Here is a 24,948-nt window from a genome sequence, read left to right on the forward strand (position 1 = left end):
CAGAGGCTTAAACAGAACTTATTCAAGAAGAAAAGTCATAGCAGAAATGAACAGACTGTAAACCACTAAACAGTCTACACACGCAGTGAGTTTGCTATCAGACTTTTGGGCTCGTGGCCAGCCCATTCAGCAGGCTTGTCAGTGCTGAGCTCCAGGAGCCATGTATCATGGCTTTGTGTTAGTGCTTGGATTCAATAAGAGTGACCTCTTTTCCTGTACCAGCCTGCCCAGTGTGTGCAGTTCTCTTCCTTTGATCCTTTTTTAAAGCCGGTTCAGAGCAGGGTATACATCTCTCCCAAAAATTCAGGCTTATCCAAAGACAATTACATATCTGGGGATTTTCTTCTGAGACTTCAGGTCATTCTGGAATATTCTGTGCCTTCCTCCAGCGATGGTACAGACATGTGAGTCAGTGACCTTGAGTATTCCATATGCCTTTAGCATCTGGCACATCTGGATGCCCCTACATTCCCAGGATCTGTAACCTGTCATATGAAGTATTTCTCTGCTCAGGGCTGTCCGGTACCTGATCTTCCCAGCAGTGAATAAATACAAGGTGGGKGAAAGAGGGCATTTCAGCTCCTGCTGGGCCTGAGTAGCCTGTTTTGTGCCAAATTTCATACTGCAGGCCCGATCTGTTTTCGTTCCCCATTCAGGAGATTTTATGATGCACCTTATATTTTGTCCTAGGGTGGATACCCTGCCCAAACCTGTTCCACTGTAGAGTAAGGSGAAGCAGAGACATCAGCAGWTATTCTGTGAGTTGTCATCTGTTTRTTCACTTGCCYTGTAGTTCTATAACCACWGAGAATATGGATCTACATCCTCCCTTGCACAACAAAACTATATCCAATCCAATAATCTACTAGCCTCTMAAAAATACAGATAGCAATACTTATGTCATGCAAAATTTATGAGCTCCCCACACTTCTTGTCCCTTGATGCTAAAATATTCTGTATTTCTTCACAGATAGATATAAAATTTTGTTCTCATAAACAGAACATTTTATTCTGAGAGCAAACAGTAAGCTTTAGCTTGCTCAACCATGTATTTAGAGACATGTTTTTGAGTTAAGAAATATGTTTTTCTTATTCCCAGGATAATAAGCTGTGTTTCAGACTAGAGAGGCTTTATGTCCATTTAKAAGAAAATCTCCTGAGGGAAAATGAGGAGGAAGAAACTCCATTCAGGATTAAAATGGTGAAACTTAACAAAAGACCTGTTTATTCCAGAGACTGCATGCTTTTATCAAAAGGAGACTATCTCCAAACTTAGTCATAAAGGTTGGGCTCCAAGGCAGTGTCTGTATGAGTGAAAGCATCTCACAAAGCAAAAGCAATATTACAGTAGAGAATGCGGTCCCCAAAGTTTTACAATGACAGTCAGACTGTCAAAGAGAACTTCAAGTGACGCATCAGTGGGATTAAGGAGGGTAATCTGATTGACTGAGCTCTGTCCTGTGCAAGCACTGACTGTGACTTGACCTTTGAGTCTGAAACTTTGAGATTAGGATGGAGGTGTGCAGGCTCTCAGTACAGCCCCAGCTGCTCAGATCTCAGAGGAGTGGGCTCACTGCACAGCAGCTTTTACGTTTAGGCTGTTGTAAGAAAAACCACAGAAATGCAGTATTGGGTTGACCAGCAGTCGTTAAAAATAACAATAGRGAAAAATGTAATTGAAAAAATTCAACACCGCTGTCATGTCAGCTTCCTGGTTTATGTGTTCTGCTATGAGGGGGTTTCCCTGTGTGCCCCAGAGCAATTTCAAATACAATTGCCTCCAAATGCAGAGGGACACTTGCAGCAGAGCYGTGGGTAGCTGCAGCTTCTGCTTTGCWTTTGGAGCCCATCAGAGCCATGTCYTCTGAAGGTGCCACTCRTAGCCACCCTSCAGAGCAGTGTCCCTGTCACCTTCTCCAGRGCTCAGGGCCACAGYYGTGTCACARGCTGACTCCATCCTCTGTCTGGAGCGTGGGGAGCAGAGGACAGGGTTCAGCTGAGGCTCCAGGAGAGTATCTGCTTTGTACACTGTTGTGTAACATCACTCTGAAACTGGTACAGCTCGTTTTTACATTTCCAATGAACTAGAAACTTAAAATTGAGGACATTTCTTCATTACGTACCCATGAGTATTGTTGAAACCAGGATGTAAAGCAGAATGAAAGGTCACTTCTTTCCCTTCACACCCAGGGAGTTTCAGCAGCTCTCAAGTCCATATGGACATGTGGGGAGGAAAGGGGAATTACTTAGGTCAGTCACCCCWAGGACAGAGCCAGCAGAAGAGTGAGTAAAGAATGGGCATAAGTCAAAAGTGACAGCTGTATCTGCCTTAAAGGGCCTGCTCCTGTCAGCTGTGAAACTCRTAAAGGGCACGAGATGAATTGCTAAAGCACAGAGAGCAACATCTTGGGTTAATCTGCCCCACATAGAGCACCTTTCACACATACCTGAGGAGAGGATTTCTAGCTTGTAAAAAGGATTGTCTCCCAGAGCTGTCTCCAGATTTCATAAAACAAGCCAGCTCTAAAGGAGAGGAATTTATCAGAGCRTTATTAGTCATCCTGCAGAATGATTGAAGTAATGGCACACAAAGCTTAAAAGTGTTCAAAAGAYGTTAAAGCACAGTTTTAAAGGTATCTGATCAGTAATAATAATAATTACTCCAGAAATGTCTCTCTGTAAATGTGGAAGCTGCATGTAGAAGATTGCTGCCAAGCAACTCTTGGTTCTTGTGCCAAGGGCGTATGAACCTGAAGTCACCATTAGAGTTTTTATTTTTCTGTGATTGTAGCAGTTACTCATTTTACATTTTATGATAACTTACGGGATATAAATCCACACACCAAAGCACACACATGCATTGGTTTTAATATTTTGCATATTTTTACCACAATATGTGTAGTGTGCAGTTATGTTGCTACAGKCATATTTATATGGCAGCCTCTGCATTGCCATTAAATGTACAGAGAACCAAAATCTTTGCTCAGTTATACTTCTGCAAGTAGTGAGTCAACTATTATCCTGGATACAATATTTAAATTGATACCACTGTGCTCATACAGRGACTGTGTTTGCTCTGTTAATAGGAAGCTGTAAAAGCACAGTTTGCTGTATAGTTCACTTTGCAGCCTCTCAGCGCACAGAAATGGTGCCTGTTTGTCCTGAGCCCTCTGAGGGTCCCCTCATCATTTAGCCCATGTCCACGTTGTCTGAGCTGCTCTCGTGGTTACCCTTGTGAAAAAGTCTCGGCAGCAAAGTTGGTCCTGAGGGCCACTGGCCCTCGCCTCTCCCTGCTGTATTTGGGGTGCTTTGGGGGCAGATGTACTCACGGATGCTTCTTGTGCCAAACCTGGGCTGGGGGAGAGGATTTGGTTGTTCATTTGCTCTACAGGTATTTTTCAAAAACATTCACAAGAAGTGTTTTAAAGACACAGAGTATTTGAGGGAAAGGGAGAGCTGGCTAGAATTTGTTCCACATGTGATCCCCTGAGTTTTTTGTTCTGTATTTGTCCATCTCCACATCYCTAATAGCTCTGTGAATCTTTGTCACCTCTTCTAAGCTCCTGACTGATTTTGAAATCCCTCGCTTACTCATCTCTTTCAGGTTTTAAAAACCAGCCTTGTGTATAAGTTGCTTTGTTTCAGTCCTGGCATTTAAATGCAGTTCTTTCTTCTTATACATAAAGGATAAGCCCTTTCATCTTAGCAGACATTACCTTAATTTCTGCATCTGTCTCTCAAATAGTTTAATGCTTGAAACTCTGCTTCAAACCAAAGGCTTTCCTTAATTAGTTTCCAAGGCAACCAACCATCTTGGCGACAATTCAGATGAACCAACTGCAGGGAGAGGAAGGAAACACACTATCAAAATGAATAGTAATAGCACAATACCACTGTGCAAACAGGCGTTGTACATCACCAGAGACAGCGCGATAGTTCTGGTGTCTCATCAGTTCATTTACAAGGGAAGAAGTCCCAACTCAGTGAAAGAAAAGCTCCACAAGAGTTGTCTTTTTTTTTCACAGCTGACTGAAGTGGGATTAACGGCTTCAGTGTGATAGGAATCACGTATCTGGGGGAGGAGGAGAAGTGCTGGGGCTTTTCAGGACCAAGATGCTCCCAAGTGCATTTCATAGAGCACAGTGACCCTGCAGTTCATTCTGCAAGGTTTGGAGTGGGGGTCACCCCCTTGGCTTTTTGAGGAGCTGTTGGTGGTGCAGTCTGTGAGACCCTGACAGTTCCTACCTACACCTTGAGGTGTGATCCAGAGCTGTGGTTGTTTGCTCCAGCCTCCAGGTGGGTTTGGATCCAGAGCTGTTTGCTCCAGCCTCCAGGTGGGTTTGGATCCAGAGCTGTTTGCTCCAGCCTCCAGGTGGTTTTGGATCAGGCTATTCTGTGGCAGAGCTCCACCCCAGAGCAGGTCTCTCACTGCCTATAACCATACATTCCCCCAGGATTCCTGCCTCTTATCCCCTCTCAGCTGAAAGACATCAGGGGCAGCCTAGACTAAATCTACAGAAAATCATGCCCTATGGGTCAACTCAACTGAAATGCAAACCTACCCCACAGTATCCAGCCAGTAAGCTGGAAAGAAACATAATAATTTTAGAGAATTTTTTTTAGAGAAAACTAAYATTCCCAGTCTTAAAAAAAATGCCCACGTTATTAAATTAGATTTATTCGTGTCACACCCTAGGCGTGCATGTGGAGGTGTAATGGGGTATGAACTACTGGAAGCTCTTCCTTCTAAAATGTGTAATAAATAAAATTGTCAACAATATACATAGTCCTTTAAAAATACTCCAAATATCTTCTATCCTGAGAAAATGCATGTAAAAAGTCAAAAAAGGAAAATATTGCTGTATCTTTATTACCACATATGAGTAAAACAGCCGCCCCTGCTGCATAAACTAAATCTAGTGAAAATAAATTAACTCTTCATAATCTTTTTCAGTTCATGGTTTATGCACCAAGTTWTATGGAGAATATTGCAGAGTGCTTTTTATAGTGAAGCAGAATAAACCTTTCAAACTCTTTGAAAGCATTGAAAAAGGCAAATTGAGTGCAATTCCAGTCACAGTAAAATGCTATTTATAATAAAAAATATAAGAAAAAGTAACCTTGTCTTTCCTAGAGGARATTGCACTGACTTTTTTTCTTAATTTTGTAGGGCATTTGAAAAGGAAAGGAAATGCTTAAAAGGAAAGAAAAAAAAAAAAAGAATGGCTACTATTCAGTATTTTTGGTCTGCTTGAAGGCAGTGTTCTGCAGTACAAAACCCCTTCCAAAAAATTCTCATGTGAGCATTGGGACTGAATTACTGCGACACTTCTGGGTTATATCCAAATAATAGTTTGAAGTGATCCTGACATGCAGTAATAGTTTATATAAGCAGAATTCTTTTTCCAAGGACTCTTGTCCAGTTCCAGGGAATAACACCGGGATTTTACTGACATGCTGCTGGGAAGCATGGAGAAAATGGGAAATTTGTGTGTTTTTAAAATGAACACTGTGTGACTCAGTTTACTTAATTTCTTTCCCCAATTGATGTAGATCCTGTCGTATTTTGAACAGCTAAGACTGAAGAAGTTTTGTTTACCCTGTGGGATATGAAAAGAAGAAGTGAGCATTGTTTTTGTGTCTGTGATTGCAAGGGTGTKCTCTTAAGGGTGTTGGATGTAGATTTTATTGTGGTATTGAAAGCCACAGGGGACAATTGGACATCTCCTGTGTCCCAGGGATTGGGGACATGACCCACAGGACACGGAGGAGCTGCTGTGAGTGATGTGGGTGCACCATCCAACTGGGTGACACTGTCAAAGCCTTTGTGACTCCTGCAGAAGGTTTGGACAACTCAGAATAAATGTAATATTAACTGCTATTAGCAACCTTTGTGAGAGTGACTTCAGGTGGTGTGAGATTTAGGGAARCTAAGCTGGAAGTGAGCTCTGATARTGCTGGTTTTGATCTGCTTGATGCAGATTGAACAAAAACATCCAAGGAGTGAGGAGGCAGAGTGGGGAAGGAGAGGGTGTGGGAAGCTGGAAATGAAGATGTGTTGTGGTGGGACTGTGTGACACGGGATTGGAGATGGTTGCACTGCAGATTGAAGGAAATGCAATCAGGAAAAACAACTTTCCTGTGATTTCTGTGAGATCTAAACCCTCTGTGGGAAATTTTAGGTGAAATTTAAATTTCAGGAGAACTTACGGTTTTACAGAGGCTTGAAAAAGTACTGGAACTTCCTTGGATGCTAAATCATCTTTTGTGGACTTTTGAGGGGGGATATTTCTCAAAAAAAATATACTAGAACTGTGCAGACAATTTAAACATTATCTCCTTAAAATTATCTATGTGTGAAAACCACTGCTGCAGAGTAACATATGTAATAAGTAATTTGCTTCCCATAAATTCATCTGGAAAAATTCCTCCAGAACACAACTGTTTTTTTTAGTTTATTACCCTTACTTAAGAATCTAAAGAGTTCACTAATTAAAAATTTCTATGACAAATCCCTTCAAGGAAGCTCTCTGGGAATAAGTATCTTTTCATGAAGATATCTTGGCAAAATAAGGGGGAAAGGTCTCAGCAATTTTGAGTGTCCTTTTCATGTGGTACAAAGAATTTTTGTTGTGGTTGTAACAGCCCCTTGTATCTGATCTTGCTTTTAGCGCACTAGCTTCAAGTGATGAAAGGTAGCTTAAATTTTGATTATTTTTGACATGAAGGTCTTTTATTGAAGGATGTGAGCTGTGAAGAGAGATGCAGTCCTGAGAGATATAACACTGGTATTGTCTGTCTAAACAAAGAAGAAGTTCTGGTAGAAAGTTTGTTTAATGAATTTTATTCAGCTTGAAGAGTAAATAATTGTGGTTATGAATGGAAGTTACCAGGAATTATAAAACTTTTTATCTACTTGTGCTCAGGGCTCTGATGTTCTGCACTTGAATATATCCTTTAACAATAATTATGCCAACAGATTAGTTAATCTGACAATATTGCTAAGGCATATCAAAGAAAATGWATTTAAGAAAATTTTCTCAGGGCACAGAAAATTTTGTTGGCACAATGAAATTAATTAGGAGAAAGTATCATGCCCTCAGAGCCAGCGTTGCGGTTTGTATTTTTATTTCTAATAATTTCTAATGTAACCTTTTATGCCCAAATTAAAATATGTATTCCACTGCATAATCTTCAATCAGCAAATGTCAGAGTAGTTATGGGAAAAGAAAGTTTAGCCACATGGAGGGAGAAGGAAGCACAACACAGCTTTCAGATGTTGTGTTTAATTACCCTCCAAGGACTAACATGTACAACCATCATCTGTCTGGAGATGGCCTAAAAGCAGAATTTCAYTCTTGATGTGACTATCATGAAGGAGAGAGGCAAGGGAGAGAAGGGCACAAGAAGGGGCCCAGAGGGGGGAAAAAACTAATGAAGTGTTTCAGAGGCATCAATTCCCTGCCTCCACCAAGCACATTCTTGTCCTGTTCTTCCAGGAGATTCCGGTTCTCTGGGAGAGAACCTCCCGTGAGAGATACACTGCGGAACAGCCAAAAGCTGTTTGAAGAATGTTTTATGTGCCCAAACAAATGATATTGTGCTACAGAGAAAAGTGAGCATTTGGTTATGAGGTGTAGTCACAAATATATAAGGTGGCAGTAGCATGGAAGTAAAATTCTTAGGTCCATACACTGCGCAAAAATACAAAATACATCAATTGGGACTGTTTGTATTAGATTTGTAACATTTTCTAAAGGGCATGAAGATGCCAAAATGGTGGATGAATTAATCTCAACTGTATATTCAGTTATTTTTATCTGCAACAAATAATATGTGTGTGGAATCTTGATCTTAATATTTAATACATTCTTCATTTAATATTTAACTCAAACTTAATATAGTACTCATTCTTCAAATAAATGAAATCATTGTTTACTGCATATTTTACAGCATCATATCCCTGGTGGCCAGATTCCTGTCCCATTAATACCAAGTGAARGGATAAATCACCTTCCCTGGGTTTGCACTTCAGTTACAGTCATGAGCCTCTGACCCTTTGTTTGAGGGAAGCAGCTCCTGCAGAATGTGGAAATGGTTTTGCCTCTGCAGAATTAAAGGCAGGACAGGCACCACTTGTTTGTMGTGACAGACCACCAGTACCTGGGATGTAATTTTTGTCACCACRAGATTGTGGTTCCTGTGGAACTTCATATATTGGCACTGGTGGTATTGGTGTGACAGAAAGAGACAAAATCGTGACACCAAAAAAAAGCCATTTTTTATAATTTTACAGAGGAAAGATTGAACCTTGTCTAGTGTTTATAATCCTCAAAAGGAATTTGCTCTTCCTTCAGAGGCTTGTGTGTAAATTGGAAAACAGGCGAGTGGGCTCTTCAATCTTACAGTGAAATCGAGCTACTGAGGWTACAATGCATCTTATTTTTACTGTGCTGTCTGGTTAGATGGGGAAAGCCCTGTTCCCCTTACAGGAGAGCTTTTATTTTCTGTTCTCCTCCTGKTTTTCCTACTCCTCTCTGGAAAATTTACGTGACAAGAGGTGACCTGTGCAGAGCAAGCACTGTGAGGAATGATTGTGTGCTGCCCATTGCTCACTGGTGACACTCCAGGAGGTGACAGCATGGCTGTGTGCAGGGCAGCAAGGCACAGAACTGCAGTGCCCTGGCTGCTGAACCMCAGAGCATCTCCCACTGCAGGAAGGGTCTGCACGAGTGTGAGAGGGGCAGGGAGAGCACCCTGAAGGGCTTCCTCAGCTCCTCCTTTTCCCGAGTGGTAATAGCAGGGCTGAGGTGCAGTACTCTGCAGACAGCACTCGAGAGGTTCAACATCTTGCTAACATACTGACAACTCTTTGGGCCTCTTCTTCAGTTTCTGTTAAACTAATTGGATGGTCACTCTGACATTCTGTTCCTCTTCTTTCTTCATTTGGTCCTGAAGATCAATTAGCCAGCACCACTGTTCATGGGGTGCTGATCACAGGGCACAGCTTTTGGCTCATTCAGTCCAATATCAGGTGGGACTGCTCAGATCTGAGATAGGCTTTAAGTAACTCCATCCTCAGAACAGAAATGCTTTCAACAGGCATGGAAGCCAGAAAACACCTGACTTGTTACCCAGGTGAGAAGACAGTGTGCTCCACAATTTAGGCTTGCCAGACAGTTGTTGCTGTGCTTGATATCCCTCTGTWCCCATGAAGTGCAATCAACACTGARAGCTGMTCCTGACAATGCTGTKAAAATTTTTTTAGCCCTGAGTCCATTTATCAGTTTTTGCTTGTTTGCTGTGGGAAAGAAAGAATTGTGCCATCATTTGTGACATTTGCTCACTGCTTTGAAGGCAAAAGTGTCATAATTGTGTTTCTGTRGCGAGGTATAAAGGCACATTGCTGTCTGACTGGAGGTCACCATGTTCTCCTGTCCTCAGAAATGTGCACATATATTTGAGAAACAGTAGATTCTTTTTTAAGTGTGGGCTTTTTGCAACAGTGGAACCCAAACTGATGTACAAATAACCTCAACAAAGACAAAAAATATTTTTTAGCTCTGATCCTACGGGAAATTTCATTTTTCTGACTACTGTCTTACTAAAAGCTGGGAGAGAAGAGCTCTAGAGTTAACACTGCCTCAYTGTTCCCAGACACGGTCAAAATGGAAAGGCACATTACAGCAGGYCAGATGTCTGCCTGTCATTGCATTAAAGTGGCATATTTCTGCCACTTGTCAGGTATGAAAAGCACAGTGAAAATTTTCAGACTTTCTTTGTGGCAATACTGCCTGTCAGCATCAGTATTTTATGTTGTGAAAAGATCTAATAGACWCATAAAATATCTTGGTTTTGAGCTGTGGATGAGGTAGTCTGTACTTTTGTGATCTAGTTTTTTTCTTTCCTTTCTCATTTGTAAATAAAGGATRATAAATAACTTTTATTAAATGGGCTAAACTGACCAGATGGCAGTGAATTCAAGTGCAGGGAAGATGTGCTCCTAACAGGTATTAATTGGACATGGTACTTTTCCTTTCACTGCTGCCAAAGTCATCATCACTCCTTCTCCCGGTAATAAGTGCAAGTGTATCATCTTAGCTTCTATTTTTCAATGACTCTTCAAAATTAAAGCCCACGGAGGCAGGAAGGTGGATTTAAAAGTGAACTGAACTGCTGGGCTTAGGGGATTGTGCTCAGCAGCACAGGGGCCAGCTGGAGGTTACTCACTGTTAGTCACTGTTTGGGGTGCCCTGAGGTGCTGCTGGGGCTGACACTGTTTAACCTCTCTCTGTGTGATCTGAGGGTGTGGGACTCAGTGCATTCTCAGCAAGTTTGCACATGACACCAAGTTCAGRGGGGTTTATACACCAAGGGGCTGTGCTGCAGCACTTTGAGAGGCTGATGACGTGAGCAGAGAGGAACCTCATGAAGTTCAGCAGAGGGAACTGCAAAGCTCTGCAGCTGAAGGAGAATAATTCCAGTTATAACACCAATACAGACTGGGTAGAGGCTTCCTGGCTGGAAAGCAGCTCTGCAGAGAAGGATTTTGGGGTCCTGGCAGTCAAGCTGACCACCAGCCAGCACTGTACAGTCACAGCAAGGAAGGCCAGCAGCATCCTGGACTGCTTGGATTAATGTGGTCAGCAGGTCACTAGAGTGACCCTTCCTCCCTGCTCTGCAGTGCTGAGGCTGCAGCTCAAGTGCCATGAACAGTTCTGAGCTCACCAGTATGGGAAAGGCACGGCTGTGCTCATGAGAGAATTGTCATTATTATTGAGAGAATTGTCATTATTGCTCTAGAAATCACACAGTGGGTCATGCCAGCATAATATTAGCCAGTTAGTATCTATAGTGCTACCTTCCAAAAAATGTAAAAGCTAAGGCAACAATCTGTAGTTGCCTRTTTATTATAATGATGACTGATGCAGTGGAAACCAAATTGTCTTTATGCTTGCAYTCAAAAAATAACTCCCCTAGGCAAGTGGAAAAGTATAATTGACGATGCTGACTTGATTTCTCAATCTGGCATATAGGTCTGTACTTCMAGTAGGCGTGGTGCTGACCAGCAGATTTTACTTTTATTTTGAAGCCAGATATATTTTAATTATGTTCCCTCTAGATGTACTTTTAATTAATTGGAAATATCCGAAGAGTTAATTAAAAATACAAACTTTATTTGATTCTATATCAAACCTGACATTATGATCTTTTTATCTACAAAGCAAGAATTATGTGGGATCAGAAATCTGAATTATTCATGATGGTTTCCAGCCATTTTTTTCTCTCCTCCTTTGTTCAGTGTAAAATCTTATAAGCTTTTCTTTCAGTCAAGGTGAAAGYAATATTAAGTCTCGGAAGTCAAACTTAGGAAAGACATGTAGCTCTATGAAATCCTTGCCCTGTAATCCTGGCTTTCTATTCACCACCACTATTCAATATCCCACTTTCTGTATAAGCTTCACAATATATCAGCAGTTGATGAGATTTATTTGTTATACTCCTGTTTTCCTTCTTCATAAAAAAGCTTTATCCATCGCTTTGCTCCCCTGGGAGTAACATGTCTGTGATTGTTTCTGCAGSGCTCGCTAATCCAGCAGCTCCCTTCAGCATGCTGGACAGTTGGTGCAGGGTGGAAAGTGAGGGAGGAGGAGAGTTRTACTTGTTAAGATTTAGGACAGCTGTGTAGTGTGGAATGAATTTTAAACACATTGTTAAGATCCAGTTCAATAGTTATGAGCCAACACGGTTGATTGTGTGAATAGAAATGCTGTCAGGTCMCTTCTGAAAGATGCTTTATGAATTAAAACTTGACTGTAGTTACGTTGGACCTCCCTAAGGTCTAATAAACAGAATTACTTCTGGTCATTTTGAAGACATGACAACAGATGAGACGAAGGTTGAGTCTGATCTATGCTAATGAGTCCTACATTTCCTGTTTGCAGTATTGCTCCTGATGCCTGTAGCAGCTCCATGTATGTTTTTCTTCCAGCCTCTGACTTCATCTGCAGTGATATTTTTCTCTTAAATAAACACATTGCTGAATAGAAATGTAAAAGCTTTCTTATTTGTTGTTAAGGTTAAAACCACAAAGAGCATTGTTGTTCTTAACTAAGTTTTTTGTCTCTAACCTGCCTTTAAGGTGAAATTAAAAGATACAGAGAATTCAGTATGCAAATAGAATGCACACCAGATGATCTGAAGGAAGCCTGCACRTTTCCACAGAAAACAAATGTGAGTGTAGGAAAGCAGATGCTTTCTACCAACAGAGTGTACATACAGTTCTCAAGAGAACCTGAACAGCAATTTATTTTCAGGCTGCTGGAAGTATGCAAATTCCTACAGAATTAAATGTGAATTTAAAAGAAATGGCATCAATTAASGACAATACTACCCAAAGAGGCAATTGGGAACTTAATAATTTAATCAAGAACTTGAACAGGCTCAGCAGTATGTCTGAAGTCAGTGACTCAAATGTCATCTGTTTTTAGCAAAGACGTAAGTGGTCATGTTGTCTTTTAAAGGGTGGTGTTTGAAGCATTTTTTCCATGACCATGGAGTACGTTTGTATGGTTATGTATAGATTTTTAGATGATTCTCCATCAAAAACCATCATCTTTTCACTTGAGCTGCTTGTGGGATATAGTGAGTGATWCACTTGTGTGTATTGCCAGCACTATGTTTGTTGTTTCTAACCCAGCAAGCCTGGGTGAAATGGATTAAGTCCTGACACACATGCAATCACCCCAATTATAAATTCAGTTTTTACTGCTGGATGTTGTTCCATTTGATGGCTGTGGGACTGGATGGATGTTACTGAGATTATAATCTGAAGGCAAGCTCACAGTCTTGCACAGAGAGCATTTCTGGTGAGCCAGCAGCCAGCTGTGTAGATATGAGAAGTGTGTGTTTTCCTTCCTTATGCAAAAGCACAGCATTTGTGGAGTGGGGATGAGCACACAGTATGGCAGAGCTCAGGTTTGCCAGGCAGTGCTGCCTGTCCTGTTCCCTGTGACCCTCAGAGAACCCAGMTGAGCACATCCTGCTGCCCTTTTGTCTCTCAGCACTCACTGTTTGAACAGAGAGGTGCCCAAGTGAGGTCAGCAAGGCCACGAGATGTTGCTTTGTGCAATGTGCAGCATAACATTTGGTAGCAATTTTGACACAACATGTAAGGTCAGCTGTGTCCATTTAGATGCACTGGAAGTGACAAGTTTCCAGGCCTTTTGAAAGCTGTCAAAAGGCAATGAAGGTCACTGCTGATAACTTTGGGAATTTCACTTTAGGCACTCGTGTATGACAAGGCTTGGCCAGGGTTCCTGTGGTAGGGAACTCCTTGTATACTCTGGAGCCTGCCCAGCCCTGCTGTGCTGTACAGTTTGATAAACACACAGAGTGGCTGTGTCCTGCACCTCTCCTGCACTGCTCAGACAAGGAACACAGTAAACAGGAGTTAGCTTTGGGTAGATGCAGCATTACCTCATTTCAGAGCAGAAACACTTGAACTGATAACTAAAATTGACCTGGTCAGCAGGGAGGACTCTGTGATCACAGGAGTGAATTTGCCAGGTGAGGTCAKCTCTGCGAGCAGAGTCTTCTCAGCCTTGTGTGTTACTCCTTGTTGTACTCTGCCCATGTGTATGAAAAACACAAATGACTACCTYCTGCCTGTAATGCCACAGATCTGGAATATTCATGCTGTCCGTGGATTGAGCGTGGAATATTAACAAAATGTTCATTCTCTGTCTCTTTTTCACGAGTTGAGAGTCATCTTCTTGCAACTGAGTAATATGTAATGTTTTTCTCCCCGCAGGTTGTAATCCTGGGCAAACATTCTAGAGGCTATCACTACATGTTAGCTAACTTGGTAAGAAYTTTTCTTCATGGCAAGTATAGCTACGTTTTAGAGGGTAAAATATTCTGTTCAGGTTGTGGAAACTTTAATCAGGAAGTGGAAATGCATGGATGAGTTCTTGGATTTTRAGAAATTACATCAGTAAATACTAGAACTGGTATGTCATCTCTACTCAGGGTCTTTCTTTTGTCAGAAAATTTCATGCCCACTACTAATTTTAAAGTAATAATTTAATTATATATTTCTACTAATTTCTATCCTCATAAATTAGATACTTGGGCATGTAAATTTTATGTAATGTATTTTAAATTTAAGCACTTCAGGAGAAGTAATTGTACCATATTTGTGTATAAGTGGTAAAAAGCAGCAAATTAGAACAAATCCATCATTTAAACCACCAAGGCTGTTTAGCTTTTCTTTTGTATTTCAGAGGGTAGGGTTGTGCCTGTGTATGTGCTGACCTACCAGGCAGAGGCAGCACACTTCTGTCTGTATAAGAGCTTCTTCTGGAGAGTAGGATTGATTTTCAGGGATGTTTGTGATGCTTTTGAAACACCATCTAGTTAAGTCTTTTTATAAAGTCATGCACTTCAATTAATCCTCCAAGAAGGCTCATTTTTGGGCTCTATGTCTACTGTGAGTGAAAACATGTGAGTTTTTCCAAAACTCACAGTTTCTAGTTAGCAATCCTAATTACTCAGAGATTCTCTGTATCCATGTTTTGGTGTGATTAAAGCAAAAAAGATAAATTTTAAAATACCCTTATTTAGTATAAGTACTGTRTGACTTTAAGATGCGTCATTTTGCATTATAAGGAGCAGTCATGATCTTACTGATTAGCTCGTGCATAGAAATACAGAGGTTCTTATTCTGGGCTGCCTTTTAGCATGTGTAACCATTGACTTTCAGATAAACATGACTGCAATCAAGTCATACTAATCAAAAAGACTCCAATTTACTGCCTCAGGTATAAATAACAACAGAGTGGGAGAGAATCATCCCGTTCTGCCTGCACGTGATGTGCTGAGTGACGCTGTGATGGAGAACTGCCTGGCAAGAGCTTGAGTGGTTTTCTTCCCCAGCACTGAACTGTGGAGTTCACTTTGCTGTACAAATGGGATTTGAGGTCTTTGACCAGTTTTCACCGTGATCAGGACAAAAGAGGAAATGGTATTTCATGTTTTCCTGCTGGTTTTTTTCCTGACCAGCAAATATGACCTTCCACATTGCCACACCCAACATGGAAGATTTCTGTGCAAAGAACAAGATGTTTTGAATTCTGTTCTATGCTGCTATCAAAATCCTAATTGTGACAGTAGTAGTCTCCTTGGTAGAATATTTYCAGCTAACAAGAGGGACATTATTCAGTTTCTTTTTGTGCATCACTTGTCGCAGGTAAAACTGAGCCAAGGAGCCAGGACTTTGGATGACAATGATTATTTTTTTTCTTCATGTGTCCTCCCAGGGTTTCACAGACATTGTTCTGGAGAAAGTAATGCATGGAGGTGCCAACATTACTGGATTCCAGATTGTTAATAATGAAAATCCAATGGTTCAACAATTTCTACAGCGCTGGGTGAGRCTTGATGAAAGGGAATTCCCTGAAGCCAAAAACTCACCATTAAAGGTATTTATTTTAAYCTGTCAGTGATGGACATGATACGCTTTTAACAAATCTTTGGGAGTTTTTAAGCTCAGATGCATGAGTATGATACAGATCCCTAACTAGAATATGTTACAACATTCACTGCTCTTCCAGGAGAAAGAGGCAGGGGCTCTAAGACCCAAGTGYCCATCGTGGTGGGAGTTCCTCAGATGCAAAAGCTTGGTCTTGCAAATCCTGTCACTCTTCAGCGAATATAAAAACTTTTAACTTGAACCTCTTGAGTTAGTTTTGGGYGAAATTCAGGAAAGCATTAAAACACTAGATAGGAGGGAAAGCTCTAGTTCAGTTCCATGCATGGGTCTGCCAGGGTAGGCAGWAGCCCTGGGCCCTGGATTGGGCTACAGGCAGAATAGGAACCACTCACAAGGTTCTGCTGCCTCTGGCAGTGCCATTCAGGAATGACTGGTGCCATTTGGAGAGATATTTTTCCATCCCTGAGATCATGTCATTTCTGTGAAGGAGGAAAACGATCTTAATCCCACGCCATCCCACAGCCTTGCTGGCATTTCAGAGGAAGCAAAGAAAGRCAAACAGAGGCCCACAAAAACCAGATTATGTATTGTTGCCTGTGGATTAGGACCTAGTCTTGCTTTCTAAAGCTTCCTAGCAATGATGCAGAAGTGAAGATAAGTATCATACTAATCTTAAAAGCTCTGAAATATACRAAGTTAACCTGAGATGATTTTATTCCACTTGAAAGTAATTTACCTTGAGGAAAAAATTATTCTCTCTCCTTAAAAAAGAATCTTAAGTATGTGGTACAAACACAAAGATTACATTACCTTTCCACAAATGTACTGCTCATTATAGAAATGTGCACAGTATTTGTCAATCAGACAAAAAGCATACTTAAAAATTGATGTACAATATTTTTGATTAGGAAATAAAATTGCCTAGAGATTAAAGCCCTGATGTTTAATTTATTCTGTATTTTATCAGCCTTTCCCTTCTTTCTCTCTTTTTTCTCTTTGCATGCTCATGCATTTATAAGTAGAATTCAAATAAAGTAGAAAATTAGATAGCTCTCTTGGCATGACTTGGAAGGGACTGCATTAAGGTTACTGACAATTGACGCAGTCTGCTGAAAAATTATCAGTGTGTAAGTTCTATGTAGTGCTAGATTGGACAGCTATTACAAGATTTTTTTTTTAATAAAGAACAAATACCTTAAAACTGCTGTCTAGTTCTGTATTGTTGTGTGGATTGTGACGTGTAACCTTTGTTAACTTTCTGAAAGAGGAGAGAGGGATTATTGCAAAGCACCACAGGGAGAGGTAAAGGTGGGCAGGATCAGAGAGTGCCTGTGCTGTGCAGTCAGAGCAGGAGCCACCGCACATCCCCAGTAAATTTATAAACTGCTGTCATTTAAAGCTCAGTGAAATGTCTGCTCTGTAACCTCCTTCACAGCCCTACCTTTGCACTCTTGTTTATCAATAACAATTCTCTTGATCTGCATGTGCAGAAATGCCTTGTTTTGTGCAGAGYTCCTGTGGCTTGATATCAAACCGAAGAACTTGCAGTAAGATAATGCTCAGTTTTAAGAAATGCAGAACTTCCAATTGTGCTATCCTGCACTACAGGACAGAATTAATTTCTGAATATAATAAACCTTATCCAYAAAGAGAGTAGCTGAACAAGCAGTTGAAACTTGGATTTCTGCCTTTCTAACTCGTACATGGGCAGYATGTCTTGTGGCCTGAGCTCCAGCATGAGGTTCCTCAGGAGGCAGGATCTCTGTGGTGCCACCGACAGCCAAAAGGAGGGCAGGTGCACCTTCCATTCTTCATTTCTTCTCTTTGTTCTCTTACCAATGATGTGGAGCTTGAGGATCTCTTTCAAGGGTTTGAGATYTGCTCTCACACACTGAGCACTCGCTCCCAGTAGATCCACGCTGGGAGGGTCCCCACTTCACAGACCCTGAGATTGCAGGTGGGCTGCAATGCCCACAGATACCCAGATACAAAGCTCAGGCCATTCTGGGAGGGAAGAACTTTCAGACAAACACATAAATGTGGAAAAATCCTCTTCCATGACATTTCCTATGTGATGGTAAATTTATGGCTTTGGGGGTGTCACCAAATACATGCAACAAGCAGTGGATGAAGTTGGCAGCAATAGGAACACCTAAGTTAAGTTGTCTGGGGGTTTTGTTCAAGAGCTCCTGCTATACAGAGCCTACCACCCTCTGCAGATTTATCATGGAGTAAGGGAAGGCAGATGGGGAATTACMAAGGAGATGTAATGCCTGAAGTGTATTTTGTGATTACTTGCTCGTATAGCTGTTTTCTTARAAAAGTAATCTTGTGTGTTCCTTGCCACAGATGCTACCTAATCAGGATTGTGATCCAAACAAATKATTTATGTTAACTTTGATTCAAAGCTGTCTTGTCAATCTTGTTAAAAACAAAACAAAAACAAAAAAAAAAAACTACCTAAAGCAAAAACTAAATATGAGCTGTTCTTTAGTATCAGTATGGTCCAGGATGGAAYTGCAGACTTTTGTAGTAAGCTCATCTAGATGAGTAAGTTTCCAATTAAGCTGAAATTTTATGCAGCTGTKAACTGGTATTGTTATTTCGCTGCTGTATGCTATACAGAACGAAACTATTTTTAATTTGTTGATTGAAATAGGTGGAATTGTTATAAAGCAGCAGCAGAAAGAGAGCAAGCAAAGGGGGTTGAGAGGATGTTCTAACAAAGAGGAGGACTTGACCTGATAGCTCTAAAACTGCAGTTTGTCAGCATCTTTTGTTTGCATCCATTGCAGTACACGTCTGCGCTGACCCACGACGCAGTCCTGGTGATAGCCGAGGCTTTCCGCTACCTGCGCCGGCAGCGTGTGGATGTGTCCAGGAGAGGCAGTGCTGGAGACTGCCTGGCCAACCCTGCAGTGCCGTGGAGCCAAGGAATTGACATAGAAAGAGCACTGAAAATGGTGAGGGCAGAGATACTGGCTCAAGAACAGCAGCAGTGGTGCTTGTGTCCTGCTCCGTGTACAGATACACACAAACAGCTGCAGCTGCTCAGGGGAAGGAAGTAAAAACAGAGTTAATGACAAACTTCAAAGGATGGATGAAATGTGTTCGATACAGGGCAAGGCACAATAAACCAGCTCTCAAAACTTTGGCCAAAATCCCTGTGGCCCCAATGCAGCAGCTGCTGGATTGTCCCCATCAGAGTGCCTACAATCCCCCAGATCCCCTGTAACACCCCAAATTCCCAGGAGAGCAAACATGAGCTATTTTGCAATCAAACGTGCTGGGGCTCTCTAAAATCGGGCTGAGCCTGCAAATCTGGCTCACAGAACCAGACTGGGTCTTCAGCACATCTATTGTAGTTCTTGCAGGGATTCCTTTGTTTATGAACTTCAACACGTGTGTAGCTTTGATAATTTGCCAGTAAAGTCACCTCAGATTGGTTTAAATCAGTGGAGAAATCGTTGTCAGTCATAGCAGTATTGCTGGATCACAGTATTAATCTGAACTGGGAACAGTTCAGCCTCTAACCAGTTCTGATTTCTGGCATAACTTTGCCCTCAGCCAGATTATCTTCTGCATGGCCAATTTTTTTATCCCTGACACTAGTTAGGGCATGGGATCCTACCTCTCCTATGTCTCTARTTTTGATGATTTTTAACTCTTTCTAGGATGCTTCTTGTGTTAAAACAGATGACAACAGGAAAAATTGGATAATGTTTTTATAGATACAAAAGACAAGATTGCTGCTTTTAATCTGGCTCAAATAACTCTCAAACAAACCTGTTAGCATTGATTATATTAATGCAGACATAGAACTGGAGGGAGTGAGATCAGAATTAAGCCCATGTTAAGTGTAAACAAATCYGAGGTCAATCTTCATACACTTAGCTTAATTACTGCTTTTTCTCAGCTACTAAATTGGAAGGATTATATCAGGATATTATAATTATTTGTGGATGGTTGTAATCAGATTATATCACTCTGAGAGATGGTTTACTCTCACATAAAAAGACCCAGAGCTCTTTTTTATGCCATTTTGTCACCTCGTAACGTATGCCCTAACTGCACATTCATTAATGTGGCATTACACTCTTTTGAAGAGAAATAACTAAATTCAATCTTCACAATAGTTAAAGAATTTTTACTGTATGGATATATGAGGTTTTCATGTCAATAGAGAAAATCAACACTACTTAGGAGAATTTCTTTTAAAATAAATTTAAAAAGAAATATAGAAAGCCAAACTCATGATTGGTAAAAACCACAGAAGTTTGCCGTTTAGCTGGTTGCCTTCTAGCTATTCATGTAAGTGAGGTTTGTATGCACCTCCAATAAGAGCTACTCATGATCATCCCACATGGCCTTCCTGTCCCCATCCTGTCCATCACCCTGTCTCCTTCTTCCATCCAGGCAATGATCTTGAATGTTTGCCTCAGGACAAAAAAAACCCCCAAACCAATTATTTAATGGTGCTTCCTGTCCACTCTGTGACATCAATTCAGATAAGAATGTTTTTCCAATATATCATTGAAATAGCTCTCCTGTGCCAGCAGAAGGTTCCATGCCTTACTGTAGTTATCATGCTGGCAAAAGATAATTAGGCATTGCTTGRATCTTCTTCCCAAGAGCCTTCAAAATTGTGCATATCTTTGTTTGTGAAGCTGGTTCTAATACATCAGGCAGTGGCAGAGAGTTCACCTGAACAGATCTGGACACTCACAGTCACTCTGTGACTGCCTCCACATGCTGCCACCACAGTGTTTGAGTCCTGGCAATCTGTCCCGCCTCGGTGCAGCCAGGTTTTGCAGAGAGCTGAGTTTCCCCACCAAAGATAGAAACAAATTCAATTTGAAGCCAGGAGATGTCCAGTGCATGAAGCTCAYGTCTCAATGGGCATCAGATGAAGTCAGGGTAACAAGCTCTGTGGGACACGCAGTCACTGCTGTGCTAAGGTCACCAGACAGCTTCCATAAACGCCAGAGGCGGGCACGGTGACACATCTGGATGCAGCTTGTGTGTCAACTGCCCTGCAAATGCATTTGCTCAGTCTGCTGYTGATAAGACCTCTTGGGGTCAGATTTGGTTTTCAAAGTGCAATTTGTCTCTCCTGCTTTCTGGAGACAGGAATAACTCACATTTTCTTCCAGCCCCCTGTGGTGATATAAACTATTTTAAGAAAGGTTCAAATCCACTTACGGATAAAAAGAAACTCCCTATATGTCGGTGTGAATTTGGCTCACTGGATAAATTGGGACCGATGGAATTTTGGTTGTTTTGTGYAGCCTCATCCATCATCCCTAAAAAGTGAACAGCAGATCAGCCACCAGCCCTGAACATCTTGTCTTTGACTAGTATAGCACCACCTCTTCCTGTAACTTCTACAGTTTTTGCTAAATATTAAAGCTAATTTGCCCCCACTGAAGTTTGAGACTGTTACCCTTTCTGCCTGAGATGACAGCTTGTCAGTGTTGATARGTGATAAATGAAAATACCTCATCCTTTCATACAGGGAAATAAGAAAGGCTTTTTCTTTGAAACAAAGTACTTTATACTTCCCCTTCAGATGATTCATGTGAGTGGTAATGATAATGGCTTACCGTCTGTACACCCATCCATCCCGCCTGAGACCAAACCTCCATAAGCAGTAGAGACAATTGGCTGTGCTCATTCAGAGGAGACATTCATTCCTTTCTCCTACACTGGGACTGATCCTAAAATAAAGCATTTCCCAGAATGAGCAATGATATGTCATCCTGGTGTGCTCTGCAGATCTCTCTGTGCCGTGTTCTGAGGGGTTTAACTGCTCTAATTGTTGCTCGTGCCTCACTGATGCTCTGTTCTGTGCCAGTGAACCCAGAGTGCCCAAGCATGGCAGAACCAGCCTTTCTTACATTTAACATACCTGCAGGGCTCATTAAATGCAGCTCACTCTGGCAGTGAGTCACCACCTGAGTACTAACAAATAAATACTGCTGGAACTGAGAGAAAGGGGACTGGGATTGTTTTGAAGAATACAACAGGCTGTGTCAAAACCAGTACAAGTCTCTTACACAGGTAAAATATAAAGCGACTCTTTTATTAAAATGTTTTTTTTCTGTTTATTCCCTCAAGGTGCAAGTTCAAGGAATGACAGGGAACATCCAGTTCGACACCTATGGGCGGAGAACAAATTACACAATTGATGTGTATGAGATGAAAGCTGCTGGATCACGGAAGGTGAGTTTCAAGACAYGGATCCAGATTTCACACCTTCACAAATATTTATTCCAACAAACTAATTAAATTCAAAAATGCCAGAGTTGCAGTGTAAAAACAGGGTCCTGAGAAGCCCTTCCTTCATGCTGCCTTCCCTATCCCAGGAACTYTGTTCTGTTCAGTTCTTGGACTAAACCACTCACCCTGCTTAACATCTTCACTGGTTTCCATGTCAACTTCAAACACAACTTTTTCTCTTACAGCCCTTCTGGAGCTTTTTCACTGCCAAGCATAATACCTGCTGTCATGGTCCTGTGYTCAGCCCCRTCCTCTAAATTTCTCTTCATCTTTCCCTCCCTCTTCATATGGGACTTTGGAGCCACAGTGAAGCTGGAACCATTGAAACCTCCTGAAATTAACAGAAAATAAGTTTGATTTTAATTAGAATTTCCTGTTTATTCTCTTGTCTCCTAAAGAAAGTATAGATCCTAGGTGGGATAGAAGCCTAGATCAGTGTTATAAAAGAATTTCAAGGCAGATTTTCAAAAACAATTAAGGTAGAGAGGTCACAGAAGTATTGAGGGAAGAATCTGTGTGGCTGAGTCTCTTAAACCCCCTGATTTCACCAGGAGATAGGTACTTAACCTGCTTGGCCACCACAGAGATTCCTTAAACATTTCTGCACATTCGATAACAAAACACGGCCCAGGCGCTCGGGGAGGTGGACAATGGAGAGAACAGCATCACTTGTGTGTTGTGCAGAAATACAAAAGCTATTGTGATAGCCAAAGGTCAGCACCAGCCAGCTGATAAAGTCACCTCTGCTCACAAAGGGTTTTGTGTCCCCCACTGGAGATAATGCTGCTGTGCCTGCATTGCTAACGATGTCTGTGCATCTGCTCTGCAGGGGCTGTATTGAATAAAAATTACAAAATTGGAGAGTTTTACTCAGAATGCCATGCAGTTTATTTTCTTGTCTGTAGGGTATTCTTAYGGTGTGGATACATGGGAATTTTTTCCACAGGCACCATGGTGATGTGAATTGAGATACGGTGAATTTGAGAGGTATTTTCACTTAGATTTGACTTGTGCTGATTTGCTCTTGGGCTTGAGCACTTTATTTCTTTAAGAAAATGAACATAAAGCTAATGACAAAAACAGTGCATGAGGAATGTTGYAAAGCCATATGTTTGACAGCTGCTCCTATGAGTTCAGGTACCTGAGTCCATGTAAAGGTGTGTAATGAGGTAACAATCTCCATTTTTCTAGGCTGGTTATTGGAATGAATATGAAAGATATGTGCCAGCATTAGATCAGCTGCCCTCTAATGACACTTCATCTGTGGAGAACAGAACTATAGTAGTCACCACCATCCTGGTAAGTTTTATGTTCTTAGTGTGTTTRTGTTTAGGAAACAAGGCACATGGCTCCCGAGGTGTGTTAGACACCTTGTCAGGAGGCAGATGCTGAATACTGTGTGATTTCAAGTGACTGGAAAGTTCAGTGTCTTCAGAGATGTTCTGAGAGSTTAAACCTGCTAAATTCTATGTGTATCAGTAATTCTGCTCACAGGAGGAGCTCACTGAGCTCACTGTTGWGCTTTGCTGCTTCCCAGACACTTGAACTCAATTAAGTGCCTCATGTAAATGAAGTCATTATGCATGCATGTAAATGACCACAGGGATTGGCCATCCTGCTGTAGAGTCAAATCTTGCACCCCTCACTCAGGTACAGCTCCTGTAAACTCAACCCCTGTGGACTGAGTAAGGGTGGCACAGTGAAGCCTGTAGAGAACTGGAACTGCTCTAGCACTGGGTGAAAAGCAGCCTTTACCTGTGCAATTCCCAGGAGCACAGCTCTTCCTGTGTGTCACGAGCAGCAGCACCTGTGTCAGTCCCAACGCCTCTACAGACCTGCTCTGTACAGCTTTCATTGTGACTTTTGTGCTTGTTACCATTCTACTAAGCATGAGCCAATTKTGTGCTGTTTCCTGAAGCATTGTGTTTTAGACTCCTATGGATTTAGTGAGATATAATCAGCATTTTGGCTAGAATTTTCCAAGAGGGCTAAGGGAATGCAGTGACAAAAAATGCTGCTGCGGATTGTAGCATAACTTCCCTTAGATTTCTTTGAAAATGTTTCCACCAGAGCCCCATTGTCGGCCACTGGGGCCTTAGGCAATTGTGTTGATGGTACAGGTGTTGGATATGTCAGTCTTTAAACACTAAAACTTGAATTATTACTACAGTGATGCTACTTAACTGTCTGATCAAGCCTAATTCTGCAAACAGAACTGTAACTTTGTTAAAAAGTCCTGTTGTCTTCAATGGCTCCTTACTGGGAATGCARTCAATATTATGTGTGGCTGTAGGAGCAGCCAAGGATTTTTAAACTGCAGAAGCCTGTATTTCTAATTTCTGTACCAAACCAAGAAATATTGTAAATACTTGCCAGTAATATAAAGGATAATAACAGCTCKCATTTTGTATGGTTTACAGCTGTATTTTACATTCATAGACTTTTGATCTTTACTTTTGTTTCAAAGGAATCACCATATGTAATGTATAAGAAAAACCATGAACAACTAGAAGGGAATGAGAGATATGAAGGATATTGTGTAGACTTAGCTTCTGAAATAGCAAAACATGTTGGAATAAAATACAAACTGTCAATTGTTGGAGATGGGAAATATGGAGCTAGGGACCCTGAGACTAAGATATGGAATGGCATGGTGGGTGAACTGGTCTATGGGGTAAGTTTCTCTTAACCTTCATTTTAATGTTCTTTTTAAAAAGTTATGCTCAAAGTTAATAAACTGCAAAATAAAGATCATCTGTTTGAATACTACCTTTAAAATTCTAGATATTTCTTTGTAGTGCCATTTTTATAGTCTACTTTTCTAATCATTTCCTTGCAGGAAAATGTCACTTTTTTACTGCTGTTCTCCAAATCAGAGAGTCCACAAAACTTTGAGAAGCAGCATTGGGCAAATTTCAAATTCTTGTTTACAGCAGAATTTTCAGTTTGTTCGTCATATGCTGCTGCTTCATTTGCCACATCTGCTTTTTCTGTATCAGTCTCTGAAGTGCTGGGAGGGTGTCCCTCTCATTAAAGGTCTGATCTGGGGTGCTGGCCCTCGTTGGGTCACTGCTGCTGGTTTGTGTTTGACCAGACCCAGTTAATCCCATGGTTGCTTTTCAGGGTAAGAGGCAATGCAGGTGTGAAATCACCCACATCTTTTTTTTCTCTTTGAA

At 41.3% G+C, this 24,948-nt stretch overlaps 1 protein-coding gene across 4 annotated transcripts in view; it reads left to right on the plus strand.

The window, feature by feature from the left end:
* The window catches only part of GRIA3 (glutamate ionotropic receptor AMPA type subunit 3), a 141,075-nt gene that overhangs the window by 64,889 nt on the left and 51,238 nt on the right, over positions 1-24,948 (plus strand). For 3 of the 4 annotated variants that reach the window (XM_057365651.1, XM_057365650.1, XM_057365653.1), the window contains exons 5-10: positions 13,814-13,867; positions 15,321-15,482; positions 18,289-18,456; positions 21,611-21,715; positions 22,964-23,071; positions 24,240-24,446. In XM_057365651.1, coding sequence (XP_057221634.1) covers positions 13,814-13,867; positions 15,321-15,482; positions 18,289-18,456; positions 21,611-21,715; positions 22,964-23,071; positions 24,240-24,446 — 804 coding nt within the window. The remainder of the gene's footprint in view (positions 1-13,813; positions 13,868-15,320; positions 15,483-18,288; positions 18,457-21,610; positions 21,716-22,963; positions 23,072-24,239; positions 24,447-24,948) is intronic. The other variant, XM_057365652.1, reaches the window with a different exon arrangement.

The sequence above is a fragment of the Malurus melanocephalus genome, unplaced genomic scaffold (genome assembly GCF_030028575.1).
Source record: "Malurus melanocephalus ecotype Western Australia unplaced genomic scaffold, MMel_1.1 scaffold_56, whole genome shotgun sequence".
NCBI lineage: Eukaryota > Metazoa > Chordata > Aves > Passeriformes > Maluridae > Malurus > Malurus melanocephalus.